The sequence below is a fragment of the Salarias fasciatus genome, chromosome 4 (genome assembly GCF_902148845.1).
Source record: "Salarias fasciatus chromosome 4, fSalaFa1.1, whole genome shotgun sequence".
Taxonomy (NCBI): domain Eukaryota; kingdom Metazoa; phylum Chordata; class Actinopteri; order Blenniiformes; family Blenniidae; genus Salarias; species Salarias fasciatus.
The window spans coordinates 2,220,265-2,240,409 of record NC_043748.1 but is presented as its reverse complement, the minus strand read 5'-3'; the positions used below and the strand labels follow the sequence as shown (position 1 = coordinate 2,240,409).

General features: G+C 45.2%; 2 protein-coding genes across 2 annotated transcripts; one reads left to right on the top strand and one right to left on the bottom strand.

Moving 5' to 3' along the window:
• Positions 1-1,498: 1,498 nt before the first annotated feature.
• Positions 1,499-11,423, bottom strand: LOC115386654 (GTPase IMAP family member 8). The gene is made up of 6 exons (XM_030089066.1): positions 11,373-11,423; positions 10,313-10,999; positions 8,498-9,205; positions 7,772-8,428; positions 5,650-6,351; positions 1,499-1,542 (listed from the first exon to the last, which is right to left on the bottom strand). Exons 1-6 carry the CDS (start codon positions 11,395-11,397, stop codon positions 1,499-1,501), a joined length of 2,823 nt encoding a protein of 940 aa, XP_029944926.1. The 5' UTR covers positions 11,398-11,423.
• A 2,068-nt stretch (positions 11,424-13,491) lies between these two features.
• Positions 13,492-14,917, top strand: LOC115387300 (migration and invasion enhancer 1-like). The gene is made up of 4 exons (XM_030089968.1): positions 13,492-13,617; positions 13,849-13,946; positions 14,066-14,142; positions 14,217-14,917. Exons 1-4 carry the CDS (start codon positions 13,589-13,591, stop codon positions 14,298-14,300), a joined length of 288 nt encoding a protein of 95 aa, XP_029945828.1. The 5' UTR covers positions 13,492-13,588; the 3' UTR covers positions 14,301-14,917.
• The last annotated feature ends 5,228 nt before the right edge of the window (positions 14,918-20,145 follow it).

The following is a 20,145-nucleotide window of genomic DNA, read 5'->3' as shown; positions in this document are numbered from 1 at the left end:
GGGGCTCCTCTCATCCCTTTTGTCTGTAATAGCTCTTGTAGCCACTTGTGAAGCAGATGGCGTCTAAGTTTTGAACACGCAACTCTGTTACCTTTCCTCCTTTGTGGACGCCGGCCGTGGGGTTAATGATTTAACGAGTGAGATCTTCTGAGAAACAGATGCATATTGAAAACGGAGGCGGAATCCGGTCCACTGGCGAGCCGTTATTTTCCCTAATTGTTTCCTGAACTTTGCCCTCGAGGTTTTTTTTCCTGACCCGGCATATCCTGATGGGGCAGCATGACAGACGTGGATTTGGGAAGATGGACGAGGGGAGGCCTGTGTGTGTGTGTGCGTGTTTGTGTGTGTGCGTGTGCCTGCTCTGGTACAGGCCAGGTGGCAGCAAAGCCCGTACATACCTCATTTACCTTACACTCCTCCATCACCTCCACCCTCCAAGCCTGGATTTATTCAGTCTGTTCTTGAACCGTTCCAGTGAAATTGTTCCCACAGGCTAAATATGGCGTTGTAATGACTTCTCAATGAGGCCACAAGTTCCCACATTAATGTCCTGTGTTTCTCCTGATGGATGGTCATTTGAAATCAAAGACTTTAACCTTTTGTCCACCTCCCCTCACGAAAACAAGCCTCGGATTGTCTTTTCCCTATCGAGAGTCAAAATCTCTCACAGTCAAATGTTACTAGAACAACAAGAACACAGCCGTATGCCATCTTTATTTATCTGGCAGAAAAAGAGAGCCTGAAACCATCTGGTATGATTGGGATTTTGGTGAAGTGTATCAAACTGCCATTGTGAAATGGAAACAGGGTAGTAGGCCTCACTTGTTTTAGAGGAGTCATTGGAAACTGATGGATTTACAGCAGTGAAAGATGAAAGATATCATTGGATGTCCAGAGAAAACTCCACACAGACAGGTTTCATTGAGAAATACTGCAGTGCTGCCAAGGCCCCGTCACACAGCTGCTCTCATACAGTTTGTTCAATCAATTAAGCAACAACATTCGAATTTCTGCTCTTCTTTGCATTAGTTTTTGTTGAAACACCATATTCGTATTCATATTCATAACTATGATAATTATGATGCACAGCAACCATCCACTACTGCTTTCAGACTAAATTTCCCTCTCGGAATGATAAAGATTCTTTCTATTATGCTCTAATAGTCAAATTACACTAATTGATAAGAGGTGAATTCATACTAAAAGTGAACTAAAGAATACATATCTAGACCTAATTAAGGTTTTCAAACACTGTGGTACCATGCAGTCATGTCTGCAGGCCTGTTTTGAATTAAAGAAATGGAGAAAGCACACAGTCATTCTTCACTGTTTAGTACTTTTCTTTGTTTTTCTATGTTTTCCTAGTTTGTGTTCCTCCGTCTTCTTCTTCTTCTTCCCACATCACCCAGTGTTCCCCGCTCCTGCTGTCGTTGTGTTATTGTCTCACGTCTTGTCATTTCTCTGTGTTCCCTGTGTTGAATGGTGGCGGGGTGTCTTGTCAGACATTGCTTCCCTGCGGATGTGTGCTTTTCCTTTCAGCCTCTGTCAGATCACCTTGTGTCAAACCTGTATTCTCCTCTCCTCCTGATGTGCGTAGACGGCATTTATCGGCATTCATTTCTCAGGGTTTTCCTTAAATCACCCAACTGGTAACATTTAGCTCTCCAAGCTCCCTCAAAATGTCTTTTCCATCCTCCTGTTAGTCCATGTTTTTGTTGTCGTGCTCTCTGTTCTTCCTCCGCTTTGTTTGTTTGAATAATGTCCCCATTTGAGTATCTGGCCGTTTGTTCCAAGATTTATTTGGATCTTTTCATTTCAGCATATTTTTGTTGAGTCTTTGGATTTTGTTTTTGTTTTGTTTTTTTTGCACACCACATCAAATATGACCCCCGAGCTTCAGTCTAGTTATGAATGTTTTCTGGTTCTTGATTCCCGACACCCACACTCTCATAAAGCCGAGGAAGCAAAGGGTAGGTCGAAACGACAGAAACGCCTTCAAACGATCTCTTATTGAGGGTATTTCAAGCTCTGTTTGCGCTGTTTATTACATACAATAATTTTTATATGACTTTCACTCAATCTAAAAGACCAAGAAAGACCTAACGCAGCTTTCAAGTGAAAACATTTACTCTGAAGTATTTAATTTCAGTGGAAAACAAATGAGTTGGGAATAGCTTGAGGGTTATTTGGTCTTGATTGACTTGAAGCCTGACTGGAACGTGCTTCAATTAAATATGTGGGAAAAGCTCAGTTCTTATTGGTATAAATGTAAAGTTGACACAATTGGAGCCTAAATCGGGGGATTATCCCAACAATATTAAAAATAATCCTTTAAAATACCCTTCGTGACAATCAGCAAATCCTGTCTTTGCTTCATTTCCAACCTGTGTGAATAAAACTAAAGTCATCCTGCCCTCACGGTGTTTATCTCCGTCACTGTGAGGTCGAGACGCAGACTTTCTTTATGGCCTGGAGATGGCAGAAGGCTCCCGCTGAGGTGGTCAGCACTGCACCATGTCCCAGACAGCGACCCCCCCCCCCCCCCTGGGGGGCGTCAGCCGAGTACGGACCATTTCTCTGCAGCAGCCCTAAATCATCCCCCTCTTCCCCGTTCTCCATCCTCCTTCCCCTCTCTCTCCGATCGCCTTTCTTTTCTTCCACCTGGAAACATAGCAGGCAGTGAAACATGACACGGTGTCGGGGGGGGGGGGAATCGCACCGCTAATGGAGATGGATGCAAGTTCAGGATTGTCTCCCCAACAGAACCCACATCGAAGGGAGAAAGAAGGAAGATCCATCTCACACACACACACACACACACACACACACACACACACACACACACACTTCCTCGAGGGCTGCAGAGCTCCTCTAATGAGAGGGGAGGGCTGAGTGCTCACGACTTGATTCGATGGAGACCCGAGGAGGGAGCGGGACGGCGAAGAGAGGAAAAGACGTGCGGGGAGATAGAAGAGGAGGGAGAAAACGAGCCGAGGGAGAACGGAGTGTATGGATGACATGTTGACAACAGGGCGAAGACAGATGATAAGACGGCCGGGGGAGAGGAGACGGGGGGAGTAATGATATTCAAAGGGGTATAATGCAAAGAGAGAGCCGGCCAGGATGAAGACTGGCAGAGATAAATAGACCGTGATTGCAGACAAATCACCCTTTTTTGCTATTATGCCTCCTGTAAGAGCATCCTTCAGACACCCCTGTCCTGCTCCTGCTTCCACACAGCGGAGGATCCTCTTGCCTGTAACAACAGTTATCTCGACGTTTTTGGAGATTGGAGGCCGAGCCGAGGCTGGCTGTTACGGCGCAGGCTGCGGGCGATAAGGAGAAGAAGTAATGCCGGGGCTCAGACGACGCCGTATCAGCTCAGTAACAGGTCGGCTCCAAACAGCCGCCGCCGGGCACAACAGCGGGAAACTAAACGTCACTGTTATGAGCGCGAGACAGACAGGTCAGTGTCTCATCAGGCATTAGAGAGGGCACCCGTCAGAGATGGAGGCCTGGTGGCGGTTTCAACCACAACAGGAGACAAGCTGCAGGTCGATCATTTTGCAAAAAATGAAAAATAAAAATATTAAACTGTGGTGTTCAAGAAAAACAATCAAAAGACTTTTTGAAAAAGTGTATACAAAACTGAGGTCTGTCATGTAACCTTATATTGCATGCAGGAAAAAAAAAAGGTTTCAAGTTGTTTTAATAGCTTTCAGAATGTGTGAAGTTTTGTCTGAAGGCGTGTGTTTATGATACAATGCGGTCTTTCACACTGGAGAAGAGATGGCACGCCGACAGGAAAAAAAAAAAAACACGACAACTTGGTTTTTTCCAAAGTTGTCGTGGAAAGTCAAATGCAGCAGCGACAACGAGCTGAAACCACCTTGGCTGCTGAATGTCACGTTATTATATGTCAACACAGTGATCCAGACCATAATTGTAACTCGGTATTTCATTAGTGCGACTTGGTAATTACTGGAAAAGTCAAACTTTGGTTCGCTCTCACACGTCTTCTGCAGCGAAACGCTGTGAGTTCAGAGTGCGAAGCTTCTCCTCTGGCTTCTTCTGCATGATCTGCTCATACAGAGGCTTACATCTTCAGGCTCTTATCTCTCACCTCCACGTGGAGCCGATGCTGGATGTCACACACCAGTCCTTTTGAAGCCTTCGCGTATCTGATAATTCACTGCTGCAGCCGGAAGATGAATCCACACCAAAGAAAGTTCACCTACTTGAGAAATAAAGGGAAAAAAACCACCAGCTGCTTCCTGGTGTCACCTCAGACTCAGAGAAGCTGTGAACTCAGCCTTGAAAGCAGTGGACCTTCACAGTGTTTACTTCAGCACAGCTCCATTAGGCTCTGCAGTCTGTGTGTGTGTGTGTGTGTGTGTGTGTGTGTGTGTGAGTGTGTGTGTGTGACTCATTTGAAAACCTCTTTGAACGACTCAGAATTGAAAAGCTGTGCAGACTCTGTCTTCCACACTAAGAAAAAGATGGGTTTCCTGTTTTTAACCAGCACCAGATCCTTGGAATCTGGAGTTTCTGGCTCCAAAGCGAAGGACATAAATGTGAGGAGGAAGACGTGTGAGCATGTGAAATGTGCCGATAATTTACACACGCGGCCATGTGGCACCGGGAGAAAAAGAAAAAGAAAGAAAACTGTTTGCGCTCCTCACCAAAACCAAATTTATTGAATCCACTGCAGGATTTTGTGATATTTTCAGGAAAGGAGAAGATGCATGGCTCAGCAGGAGCGAGACAATGGTAACCTTTTCCTGTACAACAGCGCCCTCTAGTGGGAGAAATGTCTTGAAAACTCTTCTTTGCATAGAAAAACGTGTAGATGTTTGTGCACATATAACCTTTTTAACTATTATTATTATTATTATTATTATTATTATTATTATTGTTAATTTGTTCCATCCTGAATGGATGACATTAAACTGATCAATACAGTCAATATTCTAAATAATATTAGCACTTTGTGGTTTGATATAAACTGCATCTCAGGTGAATGGTACAATGTAAATTCATTATGACAGTTGATCTATTGTCCTGCAGAGGTGAGAAGTAACTGCAATAGTTCATTCCTGTGGCTGTGCCCAGTTTCTGCACTTTATTTATTTTAGCTAAGTACTGCTACATTTGCACTTCTACCTCTCCGGAGACACCAATTACCTTAATAAACACGAGAGACTGGAGTACAAGAGAAAACTCACACATAGAAAAATATGAAATATGCAAAAGCCACCTGGCTTCGGATTCCTTTGCATGTCTCTGTATAAAATTTGCATGCTGTGGTTTCCCCCTCGTTTGAGGCTATTTTCTGCTTGAGAGGATAGGAACAGTGCAAGAAGGAAGTCAGATATATACTCAGTGATCAGAACATCGAAAGTAAAGAAGAACTACAAAATATAAAATCTCAGTAAACATGTAACTTAGTTTTCTCTGATGGCAGAAAACCTGAACCTGATCTCAGGGACAATGGAGCAGAGTCTAGTCAGGCACAAATGGAGGGCTGCCATGTCTTTCATTTTTGTTCTTTGACTACATTCCCAGCCTTCATATCCTATTTATTTAAATAAGTGGCCGGCGCTCCTTGGACAGTGAGTTAATATTGTGTATTATTGTTATTATTGGGACCCTGCTTGTTTTTGTGTCTGAGCTCCTCGATGGCTTTCCAGCTGCGCTCCAGACTCTGCCTCAGCTCTGCCAGGTCACTCTTTATCTCCTCCAGCAGCTCCAGCTTTGTAAGTTTCCTGTCGATGGACGAAAGCACCTCCTCCTCCTGATCTTCCTCCTCCTCTTCCTCCCCCTCCTCTGGGGCAGGACAGTCGGGTTCAGAGGCCTGATCTGAGCCCATGGTCTGCTCCCACACCATCTGGAAGTAGGAGTCGATGAAGGCCTCCAGCTCCTCCAGGCTGCTGTCCCCCCACTGGTCGATCAGGGCCTGCAGGCCTCCGCTGTGGTAGAGCCTCCTGAGGGTCCGCTCCCTCAGCGCCGGGTGGCACAGGGCGTGCACGCTCACCGCCTCCGCCTCCTCCTCCGCCAGCATCCGGCGCTGCGCGTGAGGAGAAACCAGCACCATCCCTGAGACCAGGCTGCCTCTCAGAGGGCGGCAGAGCTGGAAGGGTAAATCCACCGCGGGCCACGTGGCTCTGCGCCTCCCAGAGAGCACAGCCGCCACGTACGACAAGAAGCCGTCGACGACAGTGAATCTGGCCTCTGCTCCTCCTCTTCCTCCTCTGGCTCCTCCTCTGGCTCGCAACACCACGACCTGGGAAGCATCTGAACCCTCCGAGGAATCCGGTGATGGATAAGAGGCGGAAGCGGTTGAGTCGGGCACTGCGAAGGAAGCAATAACACTTTAATGTGAATTCATAGCAGCAATAAAAAGCGTAGCAACAAGTCTTCACCCATCTGATGATCGGATTCTGGCTGTCTCTCTGTTACTCATACACATCAGCTCCATCAGGCAAAGCTATACTGAAGATTAACCTGCTCTCTGCTGTATTCTATTCATTTTCTGTTCATATCAAGACGGATAGAACAATGAAATTAGCCGTCCACTCATAAATTCATGAAGCTGTGCTGAAGTTCCATCAGTCAGCGAGAGGAAGATGCTCTAAAACATCTGGTTTCTAAGGTATCACAGCTGCTGCAGTTTAAATGTTGCTGTGAGGATCGATGGGTTGTTTCTCTTCATTAACTAAACTGCTTTTAGTGGAGAAAACCTTCAGTTAAGTCTAATTCTAAAGCTCTTCAACTCTTAAATTGAACAACCTCTTTGAAACTTCATTATCTGGAACAAAATTATTCCTTTCAGTAATCAGTAATCAAACAAACAAAAATAAACTGGCCACTATTGAAGGATTTTACATTTATTCAAGCCTCATTACTTAATTTTCTGAGATTCTGTCAGATTTGCTGCATTGTTTTCTCAAGTGATGCTTCATTTTCCTTGTATTTCCAAGCAAACTGAGGATTTGGCTCCACCTGGCGGCGCTCCAACACACTGCAGCCACGAATTTTTCCAAATCAAATCTTCCATTGTAGTTTCTTAGTTAGTCATAAGTAAAAAGGTTTAATATTTTACCGGCACTTCGGTGGTGTGATATGAACATTTTTTGACAACTGCATAAAGAAACCAAAGACTTGAGAGGGATTGTTGGAACATCTCCATCCTCGGTTTATGTCACAAACTGTGAGGACACGATGCTGCTCGTGTTTAAAGCGTGTTAATTTTGGAGGCGATAAGAGCCTCATTCTCATTCAAATAATAGATCATCTTTGTTTTCATGCTGTGTCAGAAGCTGGAACGGGGATCGAACATCACATTTCCCTTCATGCTTCTTCCAGCGTCCTGAGAGAGTGTGAGAACAGATGCTGCGCTCATCGTGTCTTGTGACTTTCTTGTGATTGAAAAGTTTTTTTTAAGGATCAAACTGACGATTTAACCATGACAAGCAGTTTGGTTGTGACTCAGAGGCTCGCGGTTTTAGTTTGATTTGACCTTAGAATCCAACTCAAGCGAACAACAATCTTTACTTTGAGTAAAAAGTCATCAAAAGTTCAGGATTGTTTTTGATGCTGTTAAATGTCAAAATGGGTCGAATTGGACTCAAACAGCACGTGAAGTCAGAAGACGAAGAAGAATTGTGCAATAATAAATGAACACATTTCATTTCTGGATGTTTTGGGAGATTCTTTCAACGATCAGGACTGAATTTAAACTGATTAAACCTGCTGCGAAGTGTTTACTCACGGTCACAGTGCAGCTGCTGCCCGTCGACCTCCTGTGACCCCTGACCGCAGCCCGGCCCTGCTTCCGCCCGCCGCCCTCCTGCAGCAGAGACATGGCTCCCCATGTGGTCCCCCCTGCGGAGCGACGCCATCCTCTCCCCGGCCAGCGTCTCCTCCAGCAGCTCCAGCAGCTCCAGGACCTGAGCCCCGTCGCCGCCGCGCTTGTTGTCCAACACGTGGTATCTGTTCCCGCACCTGTCGACGAGCGCCCGCAGCGGCGCCCCCTCGCTCTCGATGCGCTGCTCGACGGCGGTGTCTCCCAGCCAGTCGCCGTGGCTGAACAGGACGGCGGCCCGGCTCCACGGTTCGAGCCCCCCGGCCTCCATCTGCCCCTCCAGCGCCTCCCTGTGTCCGTCCCCGAACGAGCCGCTGGCGTTGACGACCAGGAGGAGGACGCAGGAGGGCGTCAGGAGGTCGGAGGTCACGGGGAACCCCCCCGGGGTGTCCAGCACCGTCACCGTCTTGCCCCGGATGGAGACTTGCTTCTCGGCGCAGGTGGAGGTTCGGGTGTTGGCGTCGAAGCTCGGTCTGCCGAGGATGGTGTTCCCACAGGAGCTCTTCCCCGTCTTCCTGCCGCCGAGGAGCACGATCCTGATCTCCGGCGGGGCGTTCAGCCTCTCTGCGAGGACCAGGCTGTGTGAGTTTGTGAGGATTTGTCGAAGTGAAAGATCCGATAGACACGACTCACCCATGTGCGACTTGGCCGTCTGCCGCTGCCTCTGCCTCCTGTCGAGCCTCTCCTCGGCCCGCCGCTCCTCCCGCCTCATCGTCCTCTCCAGCTGCTCCAGCGCGCTCCTCTCGATCTCGTAGTGCCAGCCGTCGCCGCCGCCCATCATCTCCTCCACCTTCCTGACCAGCTCCCGCACCTGAAAGCCGTCCCCCCTGGTCTGGCCGTTCAGGACGTGGTACCGGTTGCCGCACCTGTCGGCCAGCCAGCGCAGCGGCCGGCCCTCGCTCTCGATGTGGCGCTCGGTGGTGGTCCCGCCCAGCCAGTCGCCGAAGGTGAAGAGCAGGAGCACGCGGCTCCAGATGCGCTCGCCGATCAGCTCCAGGTGCTCCTGCGCCGCCCTCCTGTAGGTCTCCGTGAAGGCCCGGTCCACGCGGACCACCAGCAGGAAGGCGTGGGGGCCGGGGGGGCAGAGGGACAGGCTCAGCGCCAGCTCCCTCCGGTCAAAGGCGGGGGTCTCGTCGCAGTAGTAGTTCATCCACCAGCCCGGCGTGTCCACCACGGTCAGCTGCCGCCCGAACACCAGGCCCCGCGCGGCCCGGCAGCGAGCCGTTCTCCGGAGCGGCCCGGCGGCGTCTCGACCCAGGATGGTGTTCAGAGCTGAAGTCTTCCCAGAACCCTTTGCTCCCAGCAGCACCAACCGGATATCAGTGACCGGCCTCAGCCTCTCTGGAAGAACAGATATTAAACAACTGAAACGAGGAATCAGAGATTTCTGGATTATCTGCTGTTTCTGCCAGGGGGAAACGTACCAAATTACACTCACATTACTGCAAAGATGTAGTATTTTAGAGTATTTGTACTTTTCCCTATTCAATCTACTTTGCTTACTTAAAATCGTAAGTCTCGATAGAGTACAGCCAGAGTTTAAATTAACGTGTAAATCATTTGTTCTTCTTTTTTTGGAGCAATTGTTATCAGAAAACAATCTTGCTTTATAACTAGCTGCTCACGGAGTGTAATCATAATGCATGTGTATTTGTTTATGGCCAGTTTTACTTTCACTTGCAGCTTTACTTGCAAGAAAAAACAAATCATTTCATGGCAAAGCATCAAACTTGCTCTGAAGATTTTCACACTTGTTGGTACTTATAATTCCATCAAAATAGGCTTGAAGGTTTACAAGATTGTTTTATGTTATTATGAAAAGCTCAGGACATTGTAAAGACTTTTAAGATTTGTTCAGTTGTAAAAACATGTGAATATCTCTGGAATGGTTGTAGAAATACAGGCAGAGCTACAGAAACGTTCTCGCTTTATTTAAGCAGAAGCAATTGCTTGTGTAAAAGAATACTTAAAGAACTTCTTCAATTCAGTAAAAAAGGTGCTCAAGTACAAACATAATTCTTAATAATGCCTCTTGAAGGAATCGTGTGTGTAAACACACACACACCACTGTTATGACTGTTTCAAATGAAAGCACATCATTTTTGTTTCAATGAAATTTCCTGATTAGTCAGCAGTGTTTTGAAGATGGTATTTTCTTTTGCACCAAAACAGCAGAAATGCTGAAAACGATGTAGTAACAACGTTTCAGAATCAGTGTTTACAAAAGGTTGAGTTTTCCCCCGTTTCCATGGAGACGGAGTTGGAGTGTTTCAGAAAAGTTGCGTTTTCCGCATTTGGGAACAAGTTTGAAGCTGAACGAATAAAGCTGAGTTGAAGATCATGTTAAGAAGAAAGTACAGGTGTTTGTGAGCAAAAGAAAAAAACAAAATACTCCAAGCAGAGGATGGTCGTCCCAGTCCAGGACGTCAGGAAAAGAAGAAGTCTCACCTCTCATCAGAGATCTGTGTTGCTTCATCCTCATCAGCCTCAGCTGAGCCCTTCGCTCCACCTCCCTCATCTCCTCTGCGTTGGCCCGTAAGACGTCCTCCTGCATCTCATACACCCTGTTTCCGTTTTCCTCCACCAGTGTGTGGATCTTCTCCAGCAGCTCTGCGGCGTCGGCGCCGTCCCTCAGGACGAGGCGGTGGCACCTCCGACCGCACTTCTCGGCGAGCCATCGGAGGGCGTCCCCCCCCCTCTCCACACACTCCTCTGCTCCGGCCTGCTGCCGTCCATCAGTAGAGGTGAGAACCAGCATGCAGTGGCTCCACACCTCGTCCCCCAGCAGGGCCACGTGCTCCTCCACGGCCCGCCGCCGCCGCTCCGAGAAGGCCGAGTCGGCCTTGACCGTGATGAGGAAGACGTGGGGGCCCGGCGAGCACAGCGCGGCGCCCGAGACGATCTCCCGCTTCACCAGCTCCGACGTGTCCCGGACGCCGAAGTCGCACCACCAGCCGGGGGTGTCCACCACCGTGAGCCGGCGTCCGGCCGCCACGCCCAGCCGGCGGGAGCACGCCGTCCTCTCCCGGGTCACAAACTCCTCTTTCCCCAGGAGCAGGTTCCCCACACAGCTCTTCCCAGAGTTCCTGCCTCCCAGAAGTACGATCTGTAACTGAGACGCACACCAGCCATTCCCTGAAATGAGAAAAGAGAAGACATTCGGGGATCTGAGAAGACCGCCGTTGCCGCTCTGCATGTGTTTTTGTTTATGGAAGACTTTAGTTTTACTCTCTCTATTCATCTTCTACTGAAACAGCTCGACAAAGGATTGAAAATAAACCGTTACCTGAGTTGAAAAGATATCATTCAGCACGTTTAAATAGTAAAAAATAGACTACAATTTCCTGTAAATACACAGATTTTTGCTGACTGAAACAACTTCAGCCCTCCCAAACTCGGAAGTTTAATCTTTCGCAAAGTACAGCCTCATTTGTGATTTCAGGACAGCGTCTCCGAAATGAGACAATCCAGACAATCAATACATGTCGAAGGCGATCAGAAGACTTACATGCAGACGGATCGGCGGCTGCCATCTCAAATCTGTGAGTCCCAAACACTCCTCATTCCTTCACACTGCTTGTGTTTTTTCGAAATCCCGTGGCTCGTGATAAGATTGGAGTTCCAGGTTATGAGTCTGAAGGTCGTCTGCCGTGAGCAATCAGACTGCACATGCTCCGGCCGGTCAGGACCACACCTCTGTGAGACAGCATGACAGCCCACTCCGTGGACAAACATTTACCACACACACACACACACACGTATGTACATACTGGGACACTTTTATCAGCTTTCTGTTGATACTGGTAGATTTACAATCAAGGGTCAATAAATAGGCTAAATCTGTCTTCAATTACGTGACTGTAATGACAGTTTCCTGTATTGTTTCCTGAATGAAGTGACCTGACGTCTATCTGCAGGCGGCACAGTGGGGCAGTGGTTGATGACGTTGCCTCTCAAGAAAACTCCCACTGGAAACTCTTTGTGTATCGTTCACATGCTGTGATTGTGTCTGTATTGGCTATTTTGGCCTCCTCCTACAATTTGTGCTGAATAGATTAAACAATGGATCTTATTTTCTCTTAGGTTGATTTCCATACAGATTTAATTTCCTGGTTATCAGGACGTACTTTCACCCTGTGTTGGTCCAAATAATATGGATGGATGGATGGATGGATTTTGGAGTGCAGCGCACTATTTTTTCCCTTAAAAGCATTTTTTTTTTCTTTAATTTGAACCTTTTCCTCCTTAAACTTCTCTACAAGTCCAGGTCTTGGATTCTCCTGCTTCTTGATCAGTTAAAAAAGTCATCAATCACATCCTGAAACCTCCAGCAACTGGTCTTCTTTTTGCATCAGACTTTGTTTACATGCTGGATAAGATTCATAAAGTTAGTTCAGCTTATTCCCTGAAGTGATTCTCTATGTTTTTGATTTGTCATCAGAGTGTATGGGACCCCATGATTTGATTTTAAAAAGATACAAGATGTTTTTAACGTCTTATAAGTAGGTGAGGACACATTGAAACCTTTAATAACAAAGCACATAGGGTTACAAGTTTTGTTCTGTTAAAATACTCTGGAGTCGGTTTAAATTTCAGTAACTTGTCACTGATTAAGCGCCAGTCTGAGAAAGAGCCAGACAGCTGTTTGAACTGTGCTTTGCATGTATGTGGAGCCAGAAAACGCAGCGTCACTGTTAGTCAGACTGCACCTGCTGTTGTTGTGGATGTTGCCACAGTCACGCCTCCACTGGAAGAACCAGGGGGATCTGGTTACTCGGCCTGCTGACAGATGAAAAACATCTGATGGGAGAACCTACTGAAACTCCACTGCAGAAGCCTGAAACATCAGAATAAAAACAGAAATGACCCCAGCATGAAAATCCCAACCCTGTGAGTGTGTTCTGTGAAGGTCTTAAGAGAGTTTTCCAGAAAAGGTTTCATTCCGCCTCACATGCTGTAGCTGCTGACTTCCACAAATAGAAAAGAATCACAGTTTAGTAGAGGGAGATGAAATTAAAGCAGGAAAAATTGTGAACGTGTGACTCGCTGATGGATATCTTTGATTAAATGCATGACTGAATCAGGAATTTACCTTAATTCAGGGTTGTGAGGGGGTGATCCCTGCAAAAAAAACAACGTAGATTCAGCAATCAAACTGTAATGCATCTTTTCAGAATCAACCAAGCAGCCCATAACCAAAAAAACTGCATTATTCATTTTGCATTATGCAAAATGTTGATATCACTCGACAGAAACAGGTACTGTACATATTTTATGACTGTGTCAGCTTATGCGGGTGCTGAAAAGACTTTTCATTTCCTTTTTTTTTTTTTTTTTTTTTTGGTAAATTGTTAAGGATGTGTCGCTTGCTTATTGTCACGTGAGAACTCTTAACTTGGAAGTATGGCTTTCCAACAGACACATCTTTGTGAATGGGGTATAAATTGGTTTTAAATGACGACAAAGGCCTTGTTAAATACAATAAATAATTATTATGTAGCGTATATCCGCATTATGGCGAGAAAATAAGTCTTCTGTGGAGGGTGTGTTAGGTTTCCACGCCCGGACAGCCGGGTGGTGACAGCCGAGCTGTCCTGCCTGCTGCGGAGTGATATAAGCCCCGCCCCGCTGACGGTAATACACAAGCTGTTAGCAGCTACACCGGAGCGCACGGAGCCTTTAACGGAGACAGACGCGCCGTGAAAAACCGGAACATCAGCCACGATGGGGGTGATAATTAGAGTCGAATACTGGTAAATATCTCTTTCTCACTCTTTACTCTTATTAATAGCCAACACTTGTCCGCTCTCTTTCCTGTAAAATCTCAGTTTTATTGCGCTCTTATAGCAAGATTAGCATCACTAAGCTAACTCCAGATGCCCCGGTTGTGCATGAGAACATTGTGTTACTCTTGAAATGCCATCAGCAAAGCGTGCTAAACCCGTGTTTTTGTCTTTTTTTTTTTTTTTTTTTTAACCGTGTAGCGGTAAATGAGGGTACGAGCCCCGCTACATGGAGCTCGCCCGGACGGTGAAGGATGAGTTTCCAGAGGCGGACGTGTCTGGCTTCGTGGGGAGATCCAGTGAGTGCACAGAAACCATCGTTAAACCTTTAAAAGAAGACTTTATCCTGTTAACTCAGCGTGGGTGGAACATCAAAGCTTTCCGTGTCAAAGATTTCTTCCTAATTTGTTTCTTTTAGGCAGCTTTGAGGTTGAAATCAATGGCAAGGTGATCTTCTCCAAGCTGACTCTCGGTGGCTTCCCTTATGAGGACGACGTGAGTGGCATGATGAAGTTGACCTGGAAGAGCAGTTCCCACATTTATTTCATTTTGTTCTGGTTTTGCCTCAGATCATGAAGGCAGTCCAGGATGCCCACGACGGGAAGACTGTACAGGAGATCACTAAGAGCCGGGCACCGTGTGTCATCATGTAAAAACCTCCATCCAGCAGCGTCCCGCCTCTGGTTGACCACCTGAACCCGCTGCTGACCGGGATGGAGAAACGTTCTGATGCAGATCTCTCAATCCCCCCTCTCTCTTCTCCCATGGCGATGCTCTCGGATGCTAATGATTACTGTAGCTTAAAGTCTCAAGGCTATGGTATGATGTCTCCAGTCCTGGAGCGTCCTCCCAGTAGGAGTAAAGACAGGGGGGATGGTCTTTGCAGATGCTTGAAAGGGAGCTGAGTTTCATTTTCGTTTTTCCCCTGCACTTTGTTGCCTGGCACTCTCAACCTGCCTCATGTCTTCTTTTCTGTTTGATCATCTTACATGCAAATCCTCGTTTTAAGCAACGCACATGATATGAAGTACGTCAGGGGACTGCTGGTGCGTCCGCACCGCTCTGCCCTCCGCTGCATTAATCGATTTCTTTCTCGCTCTTGTTTACTGGTTCTACGGGTTTGCGAACTGTGCTTCAGTGTCTCACTTTCCTGTGAAATAATGCAATGCGAAACGGTTTCTCTCACTTTGTGCGTACCAATTTTGAATTTGTTTTGTTCTTTTAAAACAAACATGATGATGAAAATAAATAAAAACTGCAATGAACTTGGCATGAACTTGTCATTGGGTTCCACAGCTCCAGCGATCGGCCGTATCTCTCAAGACGATCACTCACTGATCGGTCGGACTCACGCAGATCACGTCAATCATTTCCTCAGGCAGGGTTTGAATAAAGATAATGATCTCTTAACTCTCCTGACTGTGACTCTCTGAACACACCCACATCTTGAAGGCTGCAGTGCATTAAGGAGTGTCTTTTACATATGCTTGATTCCCTCCCTGGATGATCATGTGTTGTGAGTTCATGAGGAATGTTGCTCAGTAACTACCGATGACGTTTTCCGTTGACCAGCCCACATAAAACAAGATTGTTTTCATATGGCTTACAGATAAGATAAAAGCTGCCAGTGGACATAATTCAAAAGTTGTTCCAAATTATTTATTTGTCTTAGTTTTAAAATGAAGCAATCCATTTAAATTCCAACAGATTTTTGAACTTGGGTTGCAACAGTCTGCAGGACTGTCTTGTTTTTCACTTGTCCTGAAAGTAGAACAAGAGGTAGAGCTTTCAGCTATCAGGCTCCCGTCATGTGGAACCAGTTTCAGTTAGGGAGGCCAACACAGGATCAACTTTGAAGGTTACTTTTTTCCATTTAATAAAGCTTAGAGTTGGGACTGATTCAGGCCTCCAGACCAACACTGAGCATAGTTCCTCTCCATACAAAGATATTTCACTATTATATGTCACTAATTCTCACCTGTTGTTTCAGTTGTTTGCCCCCCCCCCCCCCCCCCCCCCCCCCTCTCTCTCTCTCTCTGATCAGGTAGTTTTTTGCAGCAAGTGCATGTGTGTCTATTGTTCTCTCTCCAGTCTATCTCTCTCCTTCGATCACTTGTCCCCGACTGGAACAGCAAGATATCTATTCTGGTTCTGTTCAGTTAAAGTGTTTAATAATATGAATATGAATATAAAAAATAAAATAATGTGTTCTTATTGGCGCTAAATAAATGTAAATAGTAAACTTGAACTGAGCTTTACCTAAAAAGCAGCTTTTTGAATCAGTGGTTGGTGAGGGGTCAAGTATATTCCCTCAGTATCTTCCTGCTTTGTTACACTAAGGGGCGCCAGATTCAATGGTTGCCATCTGGAGCATTTTGCTTATTCTTTTTTTTTCCCCTTTTCCTTTTTTCTTACAGACACTCACACTCTGAGGTCAAATATAGAGACAATTCAACTGAGGGAGTGTTTGTCTGGGGGAAAACAAAATAACCTCTGAGTAGTAGTAACCTCTGAACTCTGGCTGAGTTCATGCAAACACGCACACACACACACACACTCAGTCAATTTAAAAAGAACCAATTAATGTCAAATGCTTTTCAGACAACAGGAATATCCTGCATGATTAAGAAGAACATGCAAACCCAACAGAAACAGTCTCACAAGCATGTGGAAGGCTTGCTGTGCAGTTTGTTGGGAGCAGAGGAGGTGGGTCTGTGGTCTGGGGCTCTGGCTCTCGGTGATAACTCCCAGCCCAGCTTGCTGTAATGCTGATAGAGCTCACCACTTACTAACACCGAGTCTCTCATGTCGGGCTTCGTGATCCTCAAATTCACTCTGAATTGATCTTCAGTGGGCTGGACCATTCAAATGATCGGAATGATGCTCCCGGAATTTTTAATATGAATAATATGCATATTATTTAAATACATATCCAACCCTGTGTACATTTATAAATATATAGGTGAATAACCTAAAGACATGTCATTTTTTTTCTTCATTTAACGCTACATTTTTCCTTTAAACATTTACACTTTTCTGTCGATCAGAGGGTCCGCCACTGAGCCCCGAGCAGACAAACATCATGTGATGAGCAGCAGCAGAGAGAAGCACACCAGTTGATCCTGCTGCTGCCCTCTCCACTAGGGGCGCTATTGTAAACATCCGAGAGGGACACAACAGCTGCCATGAAGTGATGCTGCTATGAAACACAAAATCCCCTTAATCTGTCAGCATCATCTGGAAGAAGTTACTGCCGGGTTACAAAAGCAGCCGAGTTCAGCTCAATTCATAAAGATGGGGTAGGATTTAATAAGCTTTATGCTTCTAGATCTATATATAAATGTTTTTTTTTTTAGCTTTCAATCATCAATCAAGCTGCTCTGTCCATTTCACACCCTTCATATATCACAGTTTAACCCCAGTTATCTGTCATGATGCAGTTAAAGTTGTCTAAAGTATGATGACAGCTTTAAAAATTGTTTTCAGTGTTACAGTACAAGTTATTTTTAGTGTTAATGCTCAATAACTCAGCATTCTCACATATCATGTTAAAATGTACTTTTCTGCTTCTTTGATGCAAATTTGCATGAGATAAACAACATTTCACTGCAATTGGCAGTAAGTTGTTATGCAAACTTTGACTCAATCTTTGTTATTTGGTGACCAATTAAAGATAATGACATAATATATTTATATTTAGGTCAGACTACAAAATAGTTTATTGCTAAAGTAGCTCCTTTTAATCAAATGGAAATACTTCCCGTTAATTTATGATCACCCAGCAAGTGACTTCTCTTTTTTGAGAGCACATGATGAAAATATATGTATATATTCACAAAATCAAACAATTTCCATTGAAAATGACTGCGCTCTCAACATGAAGATAATTTCAATGATACTTCAGGAGCGAAATGCAGTGAAATACTCGAAAAAAAACTTCTCCTATAGCTGTTGTAATCTCCATGTTTTTCCTAGCTGACCCTGATAGCATGGCTTTGAGGCTACTGCTGGCTTGCTAGCTTCCATGGCACCGTCACTTGTATCTCAGTTCGAGTCTCTGTGTTGTGTTGTGTCCGCTAAGAAATTTGTTATTCAGAATCAGAATCAGATTCATTTTTATTGCCAAGTACAGTTGCCCATACGAGGACTTTGCTGCGGTGGCTTCTTTGTTTTCTTTGATATTTTTCACAGTTGCTTGGTGGCTTGGCAGGCCGGATTAGAGCCTCTTGCAGGCTGGTTTTGACCCAGTGGGCTTATGTTTTCCCCTTCCAGCAGGAAAACGACCCAAAACACACAGTCAGAGCTACAATGAAAAGGTTTAAATCAAAGCATACTCATGTGTTAGGATGGATAAAAGTCAAACTCTAGCCCATCATTCAACATAAAATCTCTGGAATGACTTGAAAGTTGCTGTTCACAGACACTCTTCATCCAATCTGATTGAGCTATTTTGGGCAAGAACTTCAGAATGTAGATTTGCAAAACAGATCCCAAAAGACAACCGTGAAAGGTGGCTCTACAAGGTATTTACTGAAAGGGGCAGACGATTTTTGTACTCCATACTTTTCAGTGTTTTTTTTTAAAAGAAAAAAAAAACATGTATCATTTCCATTCCACTTCATAATTATGCAGGACGTTGTGCTGGTGTATCACATAAAATCCCAATAAAACACATTTACACTGTTATGTGATAAAATGTGGAAAAGTTAAAGAGGGATACTTTGCAAAACACTATATGTGAATACTGGGAGTGTCTGTATGTTGTGTGTTTAGACACATGGACACAGCAGATAGCCGCTACAATCAGTGATAACGGGCCTGAGCCACGGCCACAGTCAGGAGCTGGGGCCCTCTCTGCCTCATGGTGGCTCCTGTATCTGCATTCTCTTTGAGTTGGGTAGACTAAAAGATTCACTTCCTCAATCTTAATGTTCCAGAAAAGATGCAGAATCACAGAGCAGTGCTGACCTTTATATAGTACCATCATAAATTCAGTTAAATAACATCTAATAAAAACTAGGTCTGTATGTTTGCTATGGTATATAACCAGTGTTGCCAAAGGTCAATACCTTAACATGTTTACAACATTCAAATGTGCATTTTGAGATTGAGATGTGTGCCTTGGGTTGTTAAGTAAACCTTAATACTGACAGGATAATAAAGTGTGATTATTAAATGGAGAATGGTAATTTTTGGTGATGTATTCATTGTTTATTTCCACAAAGTGACTAACTCCATTTTTTTTTTCAATTTTTCCTACACAAAACCCCAACACTACGCCTTGACAGCACTGGTTATATGATTATGCATCCACAGAGAAGATGTAGTGTTGATATAGAGAAATGCAGTTCAAGTCAACCAAAATAATCCTTTAACCTAAACAGAAAGGTTTATGATTCAAACCTGCTTGGCGAACCCTCCTTTGTGGAGTGTGCATGTTCTCCCTGAGCCTATGTGAGTTTCCTGTTGGTGCTCCCAGAAGCCAATGACATCTGGTAAAGAAGTAAATGAAAGTATCTGCTAAAAGATTGGCAATCTCAACAAATAGGTTCCCTCTTCATGGATTCATGAGAGGTGGAAGCTTTCCAAGAAGCCAGTGTATGAGGTCTTAAAGGGGGTAGATCACTCCAGAATCACAACAAGGTTTTTCTCTCTCAGGGATAGGAAGGAAACAATTCATTGCAAGAACAAATACAATTGCATGTGCTGACCAAAGAAAGCTGTCCTAGCACTGCTTTTGATGGAAAAGAAGCATCTGAAGCCATTAAAGGGAAGCCAGCTCAAGGATTGAACATGGGCTCAGATATTTCAACGTTTTAAACAGCTGAAAAAAAATCCTATTTCTTCAAGAGTGTAATCTTTGATGTTTCATTTAGAGCCAGTGTGAGAAAAAAAAAACTGGACAAAGCATGATAGCCGAGACTGCATCTGTATTCTGGTTTGATATGTGCATGAGTCATCGTTTCTAGTTTCAACTGGTCAGCTCTCGTGAGATGCAGAGATAAAGAACTGAGATTCTCTTCATTGTTTTCATTTTATAATGTTTGCTTCCGTCAGACACAGAGGATGGTCGCTCTGGATCAGCTCCAGAACCTGCGGCGGGTGGTAAAGGTGGCAGAGCACGTGATGAACGCACCACTGCCTCCCTTTCCAGACATTTGGATTGACCGAAGGCAAAAGAGTTGCCAAACAGAATCTTTTTGGACAAACAATCAACAAATATACCTGCTGTGTTTAGCTACATGTGTACACGTCACATGACTTCAAATGACCTCCTAATCTCCATCAAGAGGGAATCCCAAGATCATAAACAAGCTGACGTAGAAGGATGTTTTTTATATACGTTGCCCCTTTTCGACCCTCTTCGCCCCATATGTGCCCCTCAAACGGGACCAAGTTTCGCCGCCTGGTTGATGGACTGACCTAGTGCTGTGAGGGCGGAGCGGCAAAATTTGGGCTGGGATATCCCCGCATCAAGGTGTTCCTGGCTGATAGGGG